We start from the raw sequence: 20,347 nt of genomic DNA, 5'->3' as shown, positions 1-20,347 counted from the left end.
TAGTTGCACTGTGAGGGAGGACATCAGAGTTGATAGTTGCACCATGATGGAGAACATCAAACAGAATAATCCCTTCATCAGAGTCCCAGAACACTGTCACCATGACTCTAGGCTGAGGGCGCTGCTTTGAACTTTTTCTTTGGAGGAGAGTTGGTCTGGCACCACTGTGTGGATTGCCATTTTGTTTCCAATAAGAAGTGATGAGTCCATGTTTCATCGCCTGTGCTGAGGTTCGACAAAAAGTTGTTTCGATCAGGCTCATAAAACGCACGTAATTATGCACAGATGACCCTTCGTTGCTCTTTACGGTCTTCCGTTACTCGGGGAGGAACCGAGACAGTATACACCTTTGAGTACCCAACTAGTGTGTCAGCACAACCAACAGAGATGTCCACTTGTGCAGCGAGGTGTTTGTGATGCATCAGTCACCTCAGATGAGAGTTTGCATCCATTCTAATATTGCAGGAGTCTAGCTGTGTGTAGCTAGTCAACATGCAGGTATCAAGAAGGTTTGCACAATATTCTGGTGACAGATGCCTCACCAACGACACACCATGACTTTGTTGGCTGCCAGGTCTTTGTAGACATTCTACAAGCACCTATGAATATATGTGATATTCTGGTTATCCACCAAAAGAAACTCGCGGTCAATTCTCTGCTTTGAATGCATCTCTGTTACAGACATTTTGAAGGCTATGTATTGCACCGCCACTTATTGGAATTTGATGGTACTATAGGGACTGAAGCAGGAATGTTCTGCGATGTCCCACAAAAAATTCTTCATTTTTTCAACCGGAATTGGCCGAGAAAAAAAATTGTGTTGTATTACTTATTGAAAGTCTCTTGTACAATCAGGCAAAGAGAGATTGTTTTATTCCTGCACAAGGACTGAGGAGCTACGGGGTGAAATATGTATGAACAGTGCGGGCGCACCCCCGCAGCAGTGGCGGTGCGGCCGGAAGTGTTCCCAGCATGCCCCGCGTCGCTATATAAGCCGGTGCGCCGGCCCTCGCGGCTCAGTCGCTTCGCGGTCCGCGGCCGACGCGCTCCCAGTTCTCTGCCGCCGCCTGCCGCCTCTGCAACCCGCCGCACGAGTCGACTTTCCTGATTTTCTCCACTGCGAGACCTCTTCCACGATGCCATCCGCTGCCACCGCCTGCATACCCGCCTTACTCGTCCTCCTCTACGTCACAAGAGGTAGGCGCCCCACGCACCACTCTGCGAATCACTGTGAAGTGTATGGCGGGGGATACCTTTCTTTCACTGTAGTGTTGTTTGGGTTTCTCGCCACTATTTTCGTGGACGGAGCGTGCGAAGAATGACTGCTTGTATTTCTCTGTTCGAGCTGTTATCGTGGTCTGATTCTACCTGCACCATCCCTGGATCCCTACGTAGGACCCTCGAAAATATTCCTAGTTTTTGCACATTAAACATACGACTTGAAGTCATCTGAACAGGCATCTTGTGAAATGCATCGTATCTTAGTTCCAGTCATAGATGGGCAAAATTTACGCGAATGAAAGAATAACGAATACAAATAAAAATTATTATTTCTTATTTGTAAATAAAAAATAAAAATATTTATTCCAAAGATTATCCATTTACACGAATAAATCAATTCATCTCTGAACAAAGACTTTTATAAAAAAAAAATAGATAAATTTGAAATCTAATTACTTTTGTTGCTCCAATTCTGTCATGTATGTAACAAATGCACTTTTTGTTGATTTTAAACTAGCTTTCAAAGAACTCTTTTCTCAAACACCTCACCAGAAAGTTTGTTTTTGTAATGTTTGCCACTGTGGCACAAAAAATACAGTCTAGACATGCACATTCGCATAACAATACCACACCTTCAAAGCATGATCTTCTTGAGCAAAAATCGAAATAAAACATGTGTGGATAAAAATGCTATGTCAAGTTCACAAATTTTGGCTCATTACTGAGCCACCCTCAGATCAATCTAAAATGTTGTTCAGTGTGTGACACTCACTCCACATCGACCTATTTTTTTTACAGCTAAGTCGCCCTAGTTAAATAAAATCCTAAAGTTAATATATTAGTTGGTTATGAAAATTGATTCATGGCGTTGTCGATGGTTCGTACATACTCATAGGTGTGGCAAAATGGGCACTGTAACAACATTTGATTATTGATTAACGTTATCAGTTTACATAACTAACTAAAATATTCACTTTAAGATTTTATTTGACTAAGGCGACTTAGCCCTAAAAAATACGAAAATGAGTAATGAGTGTCACACACTGAACAACATTTGAGATTGATCTGGAAAAGGCTCGATAATGAGCCGAAACTGGTAACCAGTAAAGAGAATTTCCGATCTTGAAGTAGGATTTTTATCCACACATATTTTAATTAACAGCGCATATCTTACGCATCGACAGTGTCAAACAATTGCAAAAAACGAGATATTATCAATTTAGGTCTAGTTATTAGCAAGTAACTTGTTGTGATTCTACGTTCACTTCACCTCCCAAATGCCATTCAAAATAAATTTTCTTTATGCGTGTCAGAACTATTTCAAACTCGTGACCCGATTTCTCCGACGTTTCTTTGGCTATTCTGTGTCTGTAGTTTGTTGTAACCATCGCTCGGTGAATTATTTGTTTTTAAATCATTGCTGCAAGAGTTGTAGTTGGTGTAGAAACGCGGGAAGTGTCTTGCGATCGATTCTTTGAGAATTTCTCGATAGAAAAAACTGACAGTGTCCTGCACTATTATGAACTCATTTGTGTGCTTAAACCGAGTGTTTCTTCCAGCATTTCTCAAGTTACATGTAAGTCGAAGTTCCATGTAACTGCATAAGATCATGCACGAGCGCAGATGTATTGCACCTAGTAAGGTACGTTTACTCAAAACTTAGTCCAAAACCACGTTCGGGTGACTCTGGACGTCCTGCGGTTGTCCACAAACACAAGCCAAATGAGTAATTGTACCAACTAGTCACCCATTTTCGATAGTGTCAACAGTCTTGACAGAATGGACGGAGGTGCTGCAGATTAAGAGTTACGCAGAGCCCTTTCTGATGTTGTTGGCAGGGGGAGGGGTGATGTACTGACAGGTGAAGACTCAGTTGAATGGGGCCGCGCCCGTGGTATGACTGCTAAGGCTGTCCGCCTACGAAGTACTTTTGTGTTCCATTCGTTACGTTGTAAAGCAAGTGAAGCCTCACCCAACACGAAGGTCGATTTGAACGGTACAGCGCTTTACTAGTTACGGTAGTGTGCCCTTGACTTCCCCTCACCTCTGACCCGACTTATACAGCCAGTTAGATGGGGCAGAACACGTAAAATGCATAAGGTTGCCTACATTACGCCTGCCTGCCCTCTTCTGGAGTATTGCTGTGCGGCGGGGGGGCCGCATCGGAGAAGATCGACACAGGACAAAGAAGGGCAGATCGTCTAGTACTATTGCGAAATGGAGGAGAGAGTGCCACGGATATGATACGTGAATTGGGGTGGCAATCATTAAAACAAAGACGTTTTACGTTGCGGCAGGAACCTCTCATGAAATGTCAATCACCAACGTTGTCCTCAGAGGATGAAAATATTTCGTTGGCGCCCACCTACATAGGAAAAAATGATGATAATAAAATAAGAGAAACCAGAGCTCGCACGGAAAGATTTAAATGTTCGTCTTTCTTGCGCGCTGTTCGACAGTGGAACGGCAGAGAAATACCCTTAAGGTGGTTCGATAAACCCTCTGCCAGGCACTTAACTGTGAATTGCAGAGTAATCATGTAGCTATAGATTTACACAATTACAGTTCCACATGTACTCCGAAACGGGATGACACCTGACTTGCAATTTTACCCATTGTTAGAGGTCAAAGAAACACGAAATAACAGAAAAAATCGTAGGCCCATCGGGGGATTGGATCAGAGATCTTGCATTTTGCAGTCTGCAACTTAACCCTTTATTTATTTATTCTCTTTTTATCTTTTTGTGTCTTCCTCGTTTTCCCTCATTATTACTGTGCGGAAGTCGCATGACACCGCAGAAATTATATCGAAACTTCACATGCTGAGCTATCGTGTGTGGCGACGCCGTTTTTTTTTTTTTTTTTTTTTTTTTTTTCTAGTGCTCGACTCGCAACCCGCGTCCGGTCATCATTATTGAGGTTTTCCGTGATTTCCCTAAATCACTTCAGGCAAATGCCCGGAGGTGCCTTGGTAAGGGCACGGCAGATTTCCTTCCCCGTTCTTTCCTGATGCAAGGTTGTACTCCGTTTCTGATGACCTCGTTGTCGACGGGACATTATACAATAATCTCCTCCTTTTTTAGGAAATAAAGTATATGGCAGTTTACATGTGAAGTGTTACGACAGAGAAAGAAGTCTGTAACCGCTGGAGACAGTGGCACAAGTTACGCCAAAATCGTAACACAACACACACATACGTGATACTAACACGTGTAAATGCACCTGATGATGGACGTTTAAACCTTCGAAACACAGCGTGGATATAAAGAAACAGTGAGTGGCAAGTGCAAACTTGTTGTTCATTCGAAAAAAGTGCAATGTATCAAAATAAAGTCATCCGAATGTTTTTTTGGACTGACTCTGAGTAAAGCTGGAACAGGTCTTCGCTCGTACATACGCTTATGCAGCTACGTGGAGCTTTGTGACTCAAAAATGTCGAAAGAGAGCTGGGTTTAAGCACATAAAAGAATTCATAACTGTGCAGGACACTGACAACTTTTTTATCGAGAAAATGTCATCGAGGTGACTCAATGAAATTTTTCGAGTTTCTACACCAACGATTTAGAAACAAATAGTTTAACCGTATTACTGTCCATCGCCAAGTGAGACTTACAGTAACCTACAGACGTATAGTAGCCAAAGAAGGGTCGGAGAAGTCGAATCGTGCTGAAGGTAGGGAAAGAAGCACAATGCATCAAAATAAAGCATTATTTACGTTGCTAAACTTTTTGTCCAAAAATATATTCTTCATGGCTTTTAACAATATTTAACAGATAACTGTCACTGCTAAAGAGCGTCTTTACAGTCTGCATTTAAGGTAAACGCATTATTAATTTTTATCTAAGTCAGACTGGATTTGTTTCTTTCGTTTGTTGGTGAACATTAGGTAATCAGTTTACTGAAGTTGTCTTTATCTAAGATAAGCTATTATGTAAAGTTATAAAACCGAATAACCGAGCTTTGTTGCGCTGAATCCGCCCTCACACAAAACAAATTGAAACAGGCAGCACAAGTTTTCGCTACGCAACAATAGTGCCACAAGTATTACATCACCGAGGTTGCCGGCAGTCGTTTCGTCTCGCAAGAACACTAAATGTCGGGACTAGAGTCGATATGTAACGAGCAATATACTTTCGAGATTGTCGGGTAACTTTTCGTGAAATAAACAATCCACTTAGTGTACACAGTCTAGCAAAGACGCATGTGGTACTTAATAGTTGCAAAGAATTGAAATTGACGGGATCTTTCACTTTGTCCGTTGACTGTATTGACATTTGAGATTATGTTCCGTTCAGACATGACCAGTTAATCCACGGTTCAGTTATTCAGCAGATATTTTACAAGCAAAATTCCTGTCAACTTTCGTGGTCCTTTAATGGTTTAAGTAAAGTGATTCCTATTTAGGCAAGCTGTTTTATATTTTGTTCTGAAGAAGGCGTGGCTACCCACGCTGAAACCTAGGTAAACACCAGGTAGTTTGTGCAATCGAGGCGGATTTTTCATAATTATTTCGATACTTACGATTGCTGACGCGCTGCAATGCTGAAAGTTCTTTGATTCCAAACTATGTGAAATAGAGTATTTCCGCGTACTTTGTTGTTCTTTTAAAGAATAGAGAACAAGTGCCCCAAATAACGTACAATACTTTCTACTAAAGTACAGGTGGCAACCCTAACCGTGCCGGGGGCTTTGGAATCATCAAAGCATGACTCTGCACAAACCAGTAATTGAATATTTACAAAACAGAAACTGTACTGGGTCACGGGGAAGGAGCACTAGCTATCGAATTCTGTACAAGAAGTAAACATAGAAAATACGATGGCTTTCAACGTTATTCGTCATTTGAGCTAAGAATAATAAATAACAAGTAATTATTTAAATTAGCAGAGAGGAATAATCTCTTTATCCGTGAATAATTTATTCACGAGAAAGTTTGTTTCAATGATTTATTTATTCGAACAATTATCTAGATGGAAATTTGTTAGAAGAATGCCATATCTATATATGAAGATGGTATCTGTTCTTTCGGACGTGTTCGAAAGAACAGATGCCATCGGTGACCAAGCAGTTCGTTAGAATAAATTACAATGAAATGAATACCCTTAGCTGCATACAGGCGTTGATATAAGTCAACGGCGACAGTTGACAATGTATGCCCCGACCGAAAGAACAGATACCATCTTTTTTTTTTTTTTTTGGTCATCAGTCTACTGACTGGTTTGATGCGGCCCGCCACAAATTCCTTTCCTGTGCTAACCTCTTCATCTCAGAGTAGCACTTGCAACCTACGTCCTCAATTATTTGCTTGACGTATTCCAATCTCTGTCTTCCTCTACAGTTTTTGCCCTCTACAGCTCCCTCTAGTACCATGGAAGTCATTCCCTCATGTCTTAGCGGATGTCCTATCATCCTGTCCCTTCTCCTTATCAGTGTTTTCCACATATTCCTTTCCTCTCCGATTCTGCGTAGAACCTCCTCATTCCTTACCTTATCAGTCCACCTAATTTTCAACATTCGTCTATAGTACCACATCTCAAATGCTTCGATTCTCTTCTGTTCCGGTTTTCCCACAGTCCATGTTTCACTACCATACAATGCTGTACTCCAGACGTACATCCTCAGAAATTTCTTCCTCAAATTAAGGCCGGTATTTGATATTAGTAGACTTCTCTTGGCCAGAAATGCCTTTTTTGCCATAGCGAGTCTGCTTTTGATGTCCTCCCTGCTCCATCCGCCATTGGTTATTTTACTGCCTAGGTAGCAGAATTCCTTAGCTTCATTGACTTCGTGACCATCAATCCTGATGTTAAGTCTCTCGCTGTTCTCATTTCTACTACTTCTCATTACCTTCGTCTTTCTCCGATTTACTCTCAAACCACACTGTGTGATCATTAGATTGTTCATTTCGTTCAGCAGATCATTTAATTCTTCTTCACTTTCACTCAGGATAGCAATGTCATCAGCGAATCGTATCATTGATATCCTTTCACCTTGTATTTTAATTCCACTCCTGAACCTTTTTTTTATTTCCATCATTGCTTCCTCGATGTACAGATTGAAGAGTAGGGGCGAAAGGCTACAGCCTTGTCTTACACCCTTCCTAATACGAGCACTTCGTTCTTGATCGTCCACTCTTATTATTCCCTCTTGGTTGTTGTACATATTGTATATGACCCTTCTCTCCCTATAGCTTACTCCTACTTTTTTCAGAATCTCGAACAGCTTGCACCATTTTATATTGTCGAGCGCTTTTTCCAGGTCGACAAATCCTATGAAAGTGTCTTGATTTTTCTTTAGCCTTGCTTCCATTATTAGCCGTAACGTCAGAATTGCCTCTCTCGTCCCTTTACTTTTCCTAAGGCCAAACTGATCGTCACCTAGCGCATTCTCAATTTTCTTTTCCATTCTTCTGTATATTATTCTTGTAAGCAGCTTCGATGCATGAGCTGTTAAGCTGATTGTGCGATAATTCTCGCACTTGTCAGCTCTTGCCGTCTTCGGAATTGTGTGGATGATGATTTTCCGAAAGTCAGAAGTCAGATGGTATATCGCCAGACTCATATATTCTACACACCAACGTGAATAGTCGTCTTGCTGCCACTTCCCCCAATGATTTTAGAAATTCTGATGGAATGTTATCTATCCCTTCTGCCTTATTTGACCGTAAGTCCTCCAAAGCTCTTATAAATTCCGATTCTAATACTGGGTCCCCTATCTCTTCTAAATCGACTCATGTTTCTTCTTCTATCACATCAGACAAATCTTCACCCGTCTTAGCTTCCCTGCACTTCCTATTTATTTCATTCATCAGCGACTTGTATTTCTGTATTCCTGATTTTCCCGGAACATGTTTGTACTTCCTCCTTTCATCAATCAACTGAAGTATTTCTTCTGTTACCCATGGTTTCTTCGCAGCTACCTTCTTTGTACCTATGTTTTCCTTCCCAATTTCTGTGATGGCCCTTTTTAGAGATGTCCATTCCTCTTCAACTGTACTGTCTACTGCGCTATTCCTTATTGCTGTATCTATAGCGTTAGAGAACTTCAAACGTATCTCGTCATTCCTTAGTACTTCCGTATCCCACTTCTTTGCGTATTGAGTCTTCCTGGCTTATGTCTTGAACTTCAGCCTACTCTTCATCACTACTATATTGTGACCTGAGTCTATATCTGCTCCTGGGTACGCCTTACAATCCAGTATCTGATTTCGGAATCTCTGTCTGACCATGATGTAATCTAATTGAAATCTTCCCGTATCTCCCGGCCTTTTCCAAGTATACCTCCTCCTCTTGTGATTCTTGAACAGGGTATTCGCTATTACTAGCTGAAACTTGTTACAGAACTCAAAATTAGTCTTTCTCCTCTTTCATTCCTTGTCCCAAGCCCATATTCTCCTGTAACCTATTCTTCTACTCCTTCCCCTACAACTGCATTCCAGTCGCCCATGACTGTTAGATTTTCGTCCCCCTTTACATACTGCATTACCCTTTCAATATCCTCATACACTTTCTCTATCTGTTCATCTTCAGCTTGCGACGTCGGCATGTATATCTGAACTATCGTTGTCGGTGTTGGTCTGCTGTCGATTTTGATTAGAGCAACCCAATCACTGAACTGTTCACAGTAACACACCCTCTGCCCTACCTTCCTACTCATAACGAATCCTACACCTGTTGTACCATTTTCTGCTGCTGTTGATATTACCCGATACTCATCTGAGGAGAAATCCTTGTCTTCCTTCCACTTCACTTACCCCTACTATATCTAGATTGAGCCTTTGCATTTCCCTTTTCAGATTTTCTAGTTTCCGTACCACGTTCAAGCTTCTGACATTCCACGCCCCGACTCGTAGAACGTTATCCTTTCGTTGATTATTCAATCTTTTTCTCATGGTAACCTCCCCCTTGGCAGTCCCCTCCCGGAGATCCGAATGGGGGACTATTCGAGAATCTTTTGCCAATGGAGAGATCATCATGACACTTCTTCAATTACAGGCCACATGTCCTGTGGATACACGTTACGTGTATTTAATGCAGTGGTTTCCATTGCCTTCTGCATCCTCATGTCGTTGATCATTGCTGATTCTTCCGCCTTTAGGGGCAATTTCCCACCCCTAGGACAAGAGAGTGCCCTGAACCTCTACCCGCTCCTCCGCCCTCTTTGACAAGGCCGTTGGCAGAATGAGGCTGACTTCTTATGCCGGAAGTCTTCGGCCGCCAATGCTGATTATTTATCAAAATTTAGGCAGTGGCGGGGATCTAACCCGGGACCGAAGACGTTTTGATTATGAATCAAAGACGCTACCCCTAGACCACGGGTACGGGATAGATACCATCTACATATACATATAGTCAAGGCTCTCCCGCCATTTTACCACCTTCTTCATCTGTGCAAATTTTTCTACATTAAGATAATATTGTCAGTCATTTTATTTTGTCCTACGTAACTGGAAATTGCTTAAATTTTCACGGTCTAATTTTTTCCTCAGTCACGTTGTTTCTCACCCACCGGCACAGTTACGTCGTTCTTTGACATTTCCATTGGGGAGATACGCGATTTGTTGACTTAAAAGTTTGTGGATAAAAATCCTACATCATAAATAGATAGATATCCAACGACTACAGGCCCTGCAGATCACGAGCTGCTTCCACAAACTGCCTCCATTTTTCCTCCTCCTGCATTCTCTGTTATCTACAACTGGTCCCCATATCTTCCTCATTACTCTTCTCTCAAATATTAATAGTTTTTCCCTTTCTCACTTAGTCACTCTCCATGTTTCTAAACCGTAGATTACTGCTGGGCATATCACTGTGTTGTAGGTTTTCATATTAATGTTGACTGAGATCGATTTAGAGCCGAGCGTCTCTCTGAGGGAATGCATGCATTTCGTTGTCACTGTTATCCTGTCCTAGCTGTCTCCAGCCAGTCAGGTTTTGCCGTAGTGATACTGCCTGCAGGCCGTGGCTCGAGCTACCCCTGCAGGAAGTATGTAAATAACCAGTGTTTACCATTTGAACCATTTGTTTTACGACTCTGTTACGTTATACACCACCACGTTACACGCTACAATTCAGAGCCCTTTAGCGGAAGAGGGGTGCAAACATGTGGACAGGAACAACAAAGATGTAGAATGTTAATAACTTTTTTCAGAAAAACTTTGAGAGTTTTCACATAAAAAAATCGGAAGGCTTACTTTTCAGCACGACTCGTAATCAGAAGTCTGAAGCTGATGTACACTTGGGAATTCGATTGTCTGGGATGTACTGGTGTTGCACTAAAGAGTGACCGGTTGCCTAGTATCGGGGTCATAATTAATTTGCGCTGTGGGAAGATGTAGAACGGTGTGCTGAGGTAGTGAAGGAGCTCACCTGTCGTACCTGCCCAGGAAGTCCGCGTTACCCTTCGCCTGGCGACTCCTGCCAGGATACCAGAGTAAGATCCCTTATCATTTAGAGATCCCTTATCATTTAGCTACAATATAGCAGGTCAGCAACTGGAAGCAGTTAATTCCATAAATTATCTGGGAGTACGCATTAGGAGTGATTTAAAATGGAATGACCATATGAAGTTGATCGTCGGTAAAGCAGATGCCAGACTGAGATTCATTGGAAGAATCCTAAGGAAATGCAATCCGAAAACAAAGGAAGTAGGTTACAGTACGCTTGTTCGCCCACTGCTTGAATTCTGCTCAGCAGTGTGGGATCCGTAACAGATAGGGTTGATAGAAGAGATAGAGAAGATCCAATGGAGAGCAGCGCGCTTTGTTACAGGATCATTTAGTAATCGCGAAAGCGTTACGGAGATGATAGATAAATTCCAGTGGGAGACTGTGCAGGAGAGACGCTCAGTAGCTCGGTACGGGCTTTTGTTGAAGTTTCGAGAACATACCTTCACCGAAGAGCCAAGCAGTATATTGCTCCCTCCTACGTATATCTCGCGAAGAGACCACGAGGATAAAATCAGAGAGATTAGAGCCCACACAGAGGCATACCGACAATCCTTCTTTCCACGAACGATACGAGACTGGAATAGAAGCGAGAACCGATAGAGGTACTCAAGGTACCCTCCGCCACACACCGTCGGGTGGCTTGCGGAATATAGATGTAGACGGAGATGTAGATGTAGAACGCACCGTACAGCTGCTCACCGCAGGCGCTGCCGGCGCTACACAACTCGCCGTCTGCGATTGCCACTTGTTGCCGCGCTGGGCTTCTTGCCGCGTGTCGATTAGAAGCCAAGTGGCGACAGCGGCTGTGCAGTTCCGCTTCTGCCACGTAATTAGAGCGGGGCTCACCAGCTACTGGTGCTGAGCTACATGGAACTTTTGGGCCAGAGCGGAGGTATCCGATGAACAGGTAGCCGGTCCGAGCCCGGGCGCTCGAAATAATTTTCCCCACCAGTATGGGGCAGGTATATCTACATAATAAAAATGTAAATTTTCACTTGTTCAAAAGCGTGTACCCCCGAAATCTCTTTGACACAATACCGCATTCCTATACACACATCTTTCTAAGACCCTACTTCTTTTTATATATATCCGCCGCTCGTGGTCTCGCAGTAGCGTTCTCGCTTCTGAAGCACGGAGTCCCGGGTTCGATTCCCGGCTGGGTCAGGGATTTTCACCTGCCCCGAGATGACTGGATGTTGATGTGTCGTCTTCATCATCATCGTCATTCATCTCCATGGAAATGAATATACAGTCTGGTCAGAAAATGTCTGAAACGCTTGTAGGGATGTTGCAGGGCAGGTTGTACTGAGATATGAATGATACGAAAAAAATTCGATACGTTGCGCCGTTTCCGGGTTATTTAGCATTGAAGTTAGCCAATCAGATCGTCGCGCGCGTAAATTCAAGTTTCAGCTAACGAGACAAAGCACTCGTTGGGCAACACCGCCCCTGGCAGGCCGCTTGAATGTGAGCGCGCGACGCCCCGATTGGCTAAATTCTATGCTAAATAACTCGGAAACGAAGCAACGTATCGACTTTCTTTCTTAACATTTCTGTCTCAGTACAACCTGCCCTGTAACATCCCTACAAGCATTTCACCCATTTTCAGACCACCCTGTACATATGGATATATGGAAATGAAGTCCCATGCTTCTTGACAGAGCGTAGGGGAACGATGTGTGAAACCCGCACCGCCGTACTAGGTAATGTCCTAACAGAGATGGTTTGCCGTTGCCTTTCTCCAACCGTAATGGGGATGGATGACGATGATGATGAAGACGACACTACAACACCCAGTCATCTCGGGGCAGGTGAAAATTCCTGACCCCATGCTTAGAAGCGAGAACGCTACCGCGAGACCACGAGCGGCGGATATATATAAAAAAGTAGTAGGTTCCTAGAAAAACGTGTGAATAGAGATGCAGTGTTGCGTCAAAGAACTTATATACCAAACCCCGTCGTCGAGGCCAACTTGGGCCCTACGAAATCAAGTCAGGAATCGACTAACAACCTTGAAACGGAGTTTCTGAGAAAAAGAGCTTCTACATCACAGGCGCAATGGAACCATAGCCAAAGAGATTTACGTAACGTCCATAACACAATACTTCCAAGAACAAAGACATAACTGATTTCGGCGCCATAGAAGAACGCATCATTTCAAGGCTGTCAGGGCAAATTCTGAATTACTTACGCAGAGGAAATAAATCGGTTCAAATGGCTCTGAGCACTATGGGACTCAACTGCTGAGGTCATTAGTCCCCTAGAACTTAGAACTAGTTAAACCTTACTAACCTAAGGACATCACAAATATCCATGCCCGAGGCAGGATTCGAACCTGCGGCCGTAGCGGTCTTGCGGTTCCAGACTGCAGCGCCTTTAACCGCCACTTCGGCCGGCAAAATAAATCGGTTTCAAGGAGATGTGCAAGAAGAAAGCACAACGTAAATGGTCACTGGACATGTTACTTGAAAGGCAGAAGTTCATCAATTTTTGAAAATCAATTTATTGGCGTACGGGAGTGCCTTATGTAAGTCCCGCACCTATCCATAACAAAGAAAAACCGAGAACAAGCGAAGTAGTATCTATTGCGTCGGGGCGGTCTGTGTGTGTGTGTGTGTGTGTGTGTGTGTGTGTGCGAGACACTGACATTGGCCCACATTTCGTTCCGGAAGTTTCCGTCTGTGATTATTCAGCATCTCGCGTGTCCTTGCCGTGTTGACCTAGCTAGGCCCTCCCTGCTCTCAATGTTAAAGGTCCCTCTTACGGAGCTGAAACATTCAAACGCGGACGACATTTTTCCTACGATAGACCGACTGTGTGGTCGTAGGTTTTCTATCATGGATAAGGTGTACTAAGTAGTAACAGTTGTGAAACTCGAGTGCCCAAGCCATCTAGTGATAACATTGAAAATATGTGATGCTAATATACACTGAGGCGACAAAAATCACGCGATAGTGGAATAGGAATTAAAATCCGTGGAGAAGAAATAAAAACTATGAGGTTCGCCGATGACATTGTAATTCTGTCAGAGACAGCAAAGGACCTGGAAGAGCAGCTGAACGGAATGGACAGTGTCTTGAAAGGAGGATATGAGATGAACGTCAACAAAAGCAAAACGAGGATAATGGAATGTAGTCGAATTAAATTGCGTGATTCTGCGGAAATTAGATTAGGAAATGAGACGCTTAAAGTAGTAAATGAGTTTTGCTATTTGGGGAGCAAAATAACTGATGATGTTCGAAGTAGAGAGGGTATAAAATGTAGACTGGCAATAGCAAGGAAAGCGTTTCTGAAGACGAGAAAGTTGTTAACATCGAGTATAGATTTAAGTGTCAGGAAGTCGTTTCTGTTAGTATTGGTATGGAGTGTAGCCATGTATGGAAGTGAAACATGGACGACAAATAGTTTGGACAAGAAGAGAATAGAATCTTTCGAAATGTAGTGCTACAGAAGAATGCTGAAGATCAGATGGGTAGATCACATAACTAATGTGGAGGTATTGAATAGAATTGGAGAGAGGAGAAATTTGTGGCACAACTTGACTAGGAGAAGGTATCCGTTGGTGGGGCATATACTGAGGCATCAAGGGATCACCAATTTGGTATTGGAGGGCAGCGTGGAAGGTAAAAATCGTAGAGAGAGAGACCAAGAGATGAATACACTAAGCAGATTCAGAAGGATGTAGGTTGCAGTAGGTACTGGGAGAAGAAGAAGCTTGCACAGGATAGAGTAGCATGGAGAGCTGCATCGAACCAGTCTCAGAACTGAAGACCACAACACAGCGATATGAACATGTAGTGATGGCGGTGGTACACAACGTACAAAAGGGCAGTTCATTGGCTGATCTATAATCTGTACTCATTTGATTCATTCGAAAAGGTTTCCGACGTGATTATGGCCGCACGACAGGAACTAACAGACTTCGAATGCGGAATGCTGCATGGGGCATTCCATTTCGGAAATCGTTAGGGAATTCAGTATCCCGAGATCCAGAGTGTAAAGAGTTTGCCGAGAGTACCACACATCAGACAACGCTGCAGCCGAAGACCTTCACTTAACGACCGAGCGCAGCGGCGTTTGCGCAAAGTTGTCAGTGCTAACAGACCAGCAACACTCTGTGAAAGAAACGCAATGTGGGACATAAGATGAACGTATACCACAGATTCCACGAAACTGTGGAGCCAAGGAGTCGACAAATTACTGTGTAAGCTGGTGGTGGTTCCGTAATGGTGTGGGCTGTGTTTTCATGGAATGGAATGGATCCTGTGGTCCAGCTAAAACGATCAGTGACTGGAAATGGTTATGTTCGGCTACTTGAATTTTTATGGATGACAGATGACAGTGCGTCATGTCACGGGGCTACAATTGTTCACAATTGGTTTGAAGAACATTCTGGACAATCCGACGGAATGATTTGGCCTCCCAAATCTCCAGACATGAACTCCAGCGAACATTTATGGGACATAATTGAGGGGTCTGTTCGTCGCCAAAATCCTGCACGGGCATCAGTTACGCAATTACGGACCGCTATAGGGGCAGCGAGGCTCAATATTTCTGCAGAGGACTTCCGACGTCGTTTTGAGTCCCCGCCACGTCGAGCTGCCGCACAACGCCGGCCAAAAGGAGGTCCGCCACGATATTGGGGGGGTGTCCCACGGGTTTTGTCACCTCCGTCTATGTGTACTGATGTGAGCCGCCCAACAGAGTGTAGCTTTTTCTTTATACATAAATATTTCATTCACGAGCACTAGTCCTCCCGTTTTTAGCGGAGTCTCCATTACAGGAGACAAAATACGTTTACAGTACCTTCATCATAACCACTCCGTCTACAGGCCACAAGTGGCCCATCGGGACCATCCGACCGCCGTGTTATCCTCAATGGAGGATGCCGATAGGTGGGGCGTGTGGTCAGCACATCGCTCTCCCGGTCGTTATGATGGTATTCTTGTCCGAAGCCGCTACTATTCGGTCGAGTAGCTCCTCAATTGGCAACACGAGGCTGAGTGCACTCCGAAAAACGGCAACGGCGCATGACGGCCTGGATGGTCACCCATACAAGTGCCGGCCACGTCCGACAGCGTTTAACTTCGGTGATCTGACGGGAACAGGTGTATCTACTGCGGCAAGGTCGTTGCCATATAGCATGCTTCGAAGACGTTTTCTGATAATCTTCATGTAATTAATTATGTGATTATTATGATCATCAAATTTTGAAGATGTACAACCGACATGGTCGAAGTGCTTCACTTCTCTAAATTTTGAACGAGATGTATCATATCTAATTTGTTTCATTTGTGCTGTCGGGATACGTAGAACAAAAGTGATTTATTTAATTACTGAGGAATATTGGTTAAGTTTGCAATGAATTTTGTTTCATAAGTTGGTCTGTTAGTTGAAAATATTATCGTGGTGTTTCGTCATATTATATGTTAAATTTCTTTACATTATAAAATATTCAGAAGCTAAAATTTGCTGTCGCGTATTGTATTATTGAGCCTATCTACGACTGAGTAAATACACTAAAGAGCCAGAGAAAATGGTACACCTGCCTAATATCGTGTAGGGGGCCCCACGAGCATGCAGAAATGCCGCAGCACAACGTAACATGCACTTGACTAAGGGTGTTGTGTGATGTCCTTAGGTTAGTTAGGTTTGAGTAGTTCTAAGTTCTAGGGGACTGATGACCATAGATGTTAAGTCCCATAGTGCTCAGAGCCATTTGAACGATTTGAACCATTTGCACTTGACTAATATCTGAAGTGGTCCTGGATGGAACTGACACCATAAAGCTTGCAGGGCTGTCCACAAACCCGTAAGAGTACGAGGGGGTGGAGATCCCCTCTGAACAGAACGTTGCAAAGCATCGCAGATATACTCAATAATGTTCATGTCTGGGGAGTCTGGAGGCCAGCGGAAGTGTTTTAACTCAGAACAGTGCTCCTGAAGCCACTCTGTAGCACTTCTGGACGTGGTTGTTGCATTGTCCTGCTCGCATTGCCAGATCCTTCGGAATGCGCAATGGACATGAATGGATGGAGGTGATCAGACAAGATGCTTACCTACGTGTCACCTGCCAGAGTCGTATCTACACGCATCAGGGGTCCCCCATATCAGACGAAACGCACACGTCTCAGACCATTACAGAGCCTCCACCAACTTGAACAGTCCCCAACTGACATGCAGGGTTCATGGATTCATGAGTTTGTCTCCATACCCGTACACGACCATCCACTCGATACAATTTGACACGAGACTCGTCCGACCAGGTAACATGTTTCCATTCATCAACAGTCCAATATCGGTGTTTGCCTGCCCAGGCGAGGCGTAAAGCTTTGTGTCATCCAGCCGTCAAGGGTACACGAGAGAGCCTTCGTGTTCGAAAGCCCATATCGACGATGTTTCGTTGAATGGTTCAAACGCTGACACTTGTTGATGGCCCAGCGCTGAAATCTCCAGCAATTTACGGAACTGTTGCGCTACTGTCACGCTGAACGATTCTCTTCAGTCGTCGTTGGTCCCGTTCTTGCAGGACCTTTTAGCCACCGCAGCGATGTAGGAGGTTTGATATTTTATTGGATTCCAGATATTCACGGTACACTCATGAAATGGCCGTACGGGAAAAGTACCTCTTCATCGCTGCCTCGGAGATACTGTGTCGCTACGCTCGTGCGCCGACTATAACACCACATTAAGACTCACTTAAATCTTGATAACTTGACATTGTAGCAGCTGTAACTGATCTAACGCCTGTGCCAGACACTTGTTGTCTTATATAGGCCTGTTTACATATCTCTGTATATGAATACACATACTTATACCAGTTTCTTTGACTCTTCAGTGTAGCACTCAAGCTAGTGTATAGCTGAGGAGACCTGGTACCAACATACTGTGCTCCATCTCTAGCGCCATGGGGAACACAAACCCACTCACCCATATACAGGCACACAGGCAAACACACCCAACCACACACCCATATTCACCCACTTACACTGACGCAGACAGACCGAATCTTCCCCCCCCCCCCCCCCCAACCCCCCCCCCCCACCCCGCCCCCCGCAACACACACACCTTCTCTCTTTCTGTCTTTGATTCTCTTTTCCTTTCTCCCATGAATTCTCCCTCCTTCCCTCTCTCTCTCTCTCTCTCTCTCTCTCTCTCTCCCTCTCTCTCTCACACACACACACACACACAATCTAACAAAACAAAAAGCGGAAATACAGCGTTACATCTCATGAGACAACTCCAGAGACTGTTTAATTGTGGTCAGTCCACGCAGTCCTAGAAATGCTCTGACAGCGAGCTGTGTGGGAAGACTCTCCCAGCCATGGCAGCCCCTTCCACTCCAGGAGCTAGCGTGGGAGATACCAGCTGCCGGCCTTGATGGTCGCTCTTGTTACGGTGCGCGTTTTAGTTTTCCTAAGGCCTCGCTTCGGTGACTCCTGCTCTTTACTCCATCTTCACCAGTTAGCTGTCCACAGAAAGCTAAAGTGTCTGGCGTTACGGGTTGGGTTGTTTTTGGGGAAGGAGACCAGACAGCGAGGTCATCGGTCTCATCCGGTTAGAGAAGGACGGGGAAGGAAGTCGGCCGTGCCCTTTGAAAGGAACCATCCCGTCATTTGCCTGGAGTGATTTAGGGAAATCACGGAAAACCTAAATCAGGATGGCCGGACGCGGGGTTGAACCGTCGTCCTCCCGAATGCGAGTCCAGTGTGCTAACCACTGCGCCGCCTCGCTCGGTCTGGCGTTACGGGTGATTCTGGCTACGCAGTGTGCTCTCTGTCCGATCGCAACCGCCGCTCATAAATCAACCACCGTCTTAATGGAGGGTGCCTTGTGGTCCGATTCTAGAAATCCATTGGCTCTGTACTCGCTCGCTTGAGCTTCCAACGACACGCCTGTTTATACACATACTATGCAGAGCTTTTAACACTTCTACATCAGAAAGATGAAAGATCCAGTTGTTCTCAATTTATCGTACACATATTTAAATGTATGACGTACAGGGTGAGTACGTTGAGGATATCTTTCAGCGTATAAGTCGCTAGCTCTCACTGAATTTCGTTGGCATTCTCCGTAAATGAGAAGCATATCGACTTGTTCTTCAAAGGAATACACCATTTACATTCGCTTGATTCGACGATACTAATCTTACCGTTCCTATTAGTGTTGTATTGCGAAACCGTTGAATGGTGTTTACATGTCAGTGGCACGTTAGATGGATACGCCGTATTCGGCGAATATTTACTATTTGCACGATATATGAGAGAGAACTGTCAGAGCATGTGCTTCGATACGTGCCGATGTGATAATGAATACCACTCAATCCATGATAAGAAGATTGCAGCACTGAATTGATACCAATGGTTATCACTTCGAACACCTACTGTAAATGGGCGTTAATGCCACCTTTCTGGCCTTTGTTGTTCTTTAAAGACATTACATCATTGGATTCGCCTCGATAGCTGCTACCAGAAAATAAGTTCCAAACTATAGCATCCCATTAAAAAAATAATAAAAAAAAGCAAAGTTGACGTTCAGACACTATGTGATCAAAAGTATCCGCACACCTGGCTGAAAATGACTTCTTACAAGTTCGTGGCGCCCTCCATCGGTAATGCTGGAATTCAGTATGGTGTTGGCTCACCCTTATCGTTGATGACAGCTTACACTCTCGCAGACACACAATCACTCAGGTGCTGGAAGGCTTCTTGGGGAATGGCAGCCCATTTTTCACAGAGTGCTGCACTGAGGAGAGGTATCGATGTCGATCGGTGAGGCCTGGCACGAAGTAGGCGTTCCAAAACATTACAAAGGTGTTCTATTGTATTCAGGTCAGGACTCTACGCAGGCCGGTCCATTACAGGGACGTTATTGTCGTGTAACCACTCCGCCACAGGCCGTGCATTATGAACGGGTGCTCGATCGTGTTGAAAGATGCTATCGCCATCCCCGAATTGCTCTTCAACAGTGGGAAGCAAGGAGGTGCTTAAAACATCAAGGCAGGCCTGTGCTGCAGTAGTACCACGCAAAACAACAAGGGATGCAAGCCCCCTCCATGAAAAACACAACCACACCATAACACTACCGACTCCGATTATTACAGGTGGCCCTATACGCGCTGGGAGATGACGTTCATCGGGCATTCGCCACACCCACACCCTGCCTTCGCATCGCCACATGGTGTACCGTGATTCGTCACTCCACAACACGCTTTTCCACTGTTCAAATGTCCAATGTTTACGCTCCTTACACCAAGCGAGGCGTCGTTTGTCATTTACCAGCGTGATGTGTGGCTTATGAGCAGCCGCTCCACCATGGAATCCAGGTTTCGTTTCCCGCCTAACTGTGATAGTACTTGCAATGGATCCTGATGTAGTTTGGAATTCCTGTGTGATGGTCTGGATAGATGTCTGCTTATTATACATCACGACCCTCTTCAATTGCCGGCTGTTGTAAGCAGGCTGTTTAGGTTTTTATGTTGGTAACGCCACGTAGCGGTCTGAATGAAAATCACTGACTGTGCTGTCTGCAGTCTGCGGCTGGTTGGCATTGTTGGAATTTTTGCTATTGTAGTGTTGGGCAGTTGGACGTGAAGAGATCGTAGCGTTGCGCATTTGGAGGTGAGCCGCCAGCAATGGTGGATGTGGGAAGAGAGATGGCAGAGTTTTGAGAGCAGAC

The 20,347-nt window shown here is 44.4% G+C and overlaps 1 protein-coding gene across 1 annotated transcript in view; it reads left to right on the top strand.

The window, feature by feature from the left end:
• The first annotated feature begins 1,034 nt into the window (after positions 1–1,034).
• Positions 1,035–20,347, top strand: part of LOC126428322 (carbonic anhydrase 2-like) — a 216,424-nt gene continuing 197,111 nt past the window's right edge. The window contains exon 1 of the mRNA XM_050090261.1: positions 1,035–1,197. Coding sequence (XP_049946218.1) covers positions 1,137–1,197 — 61 coding nt within the window. The 5' untranslated portion in view covers positions 1,035–1,136. The remainder of the gene's footprint in view (positions 1,198–20,347) is intronic.

This window comes from Schistocerca serialis, chromosome 12, assembly GCF_023864345.2.
Source record: "Schistocerca serialis cubense isolate TAMUIC-IGC-003099 chromosome 12, iqSchSeri2.2, whole genome shotgun sequence".
NCBI lineage: Eukaryota > Metazoa > Arthropoda > Insecta > Orthoptera > Acrididae > Schistocerca > Schistocerca serialis.
The sequence above is the reverse complement of the archived record's forward strand: the minus strand, read 5'-3'. Positions and strand labels throughout refer to the sequence as shown.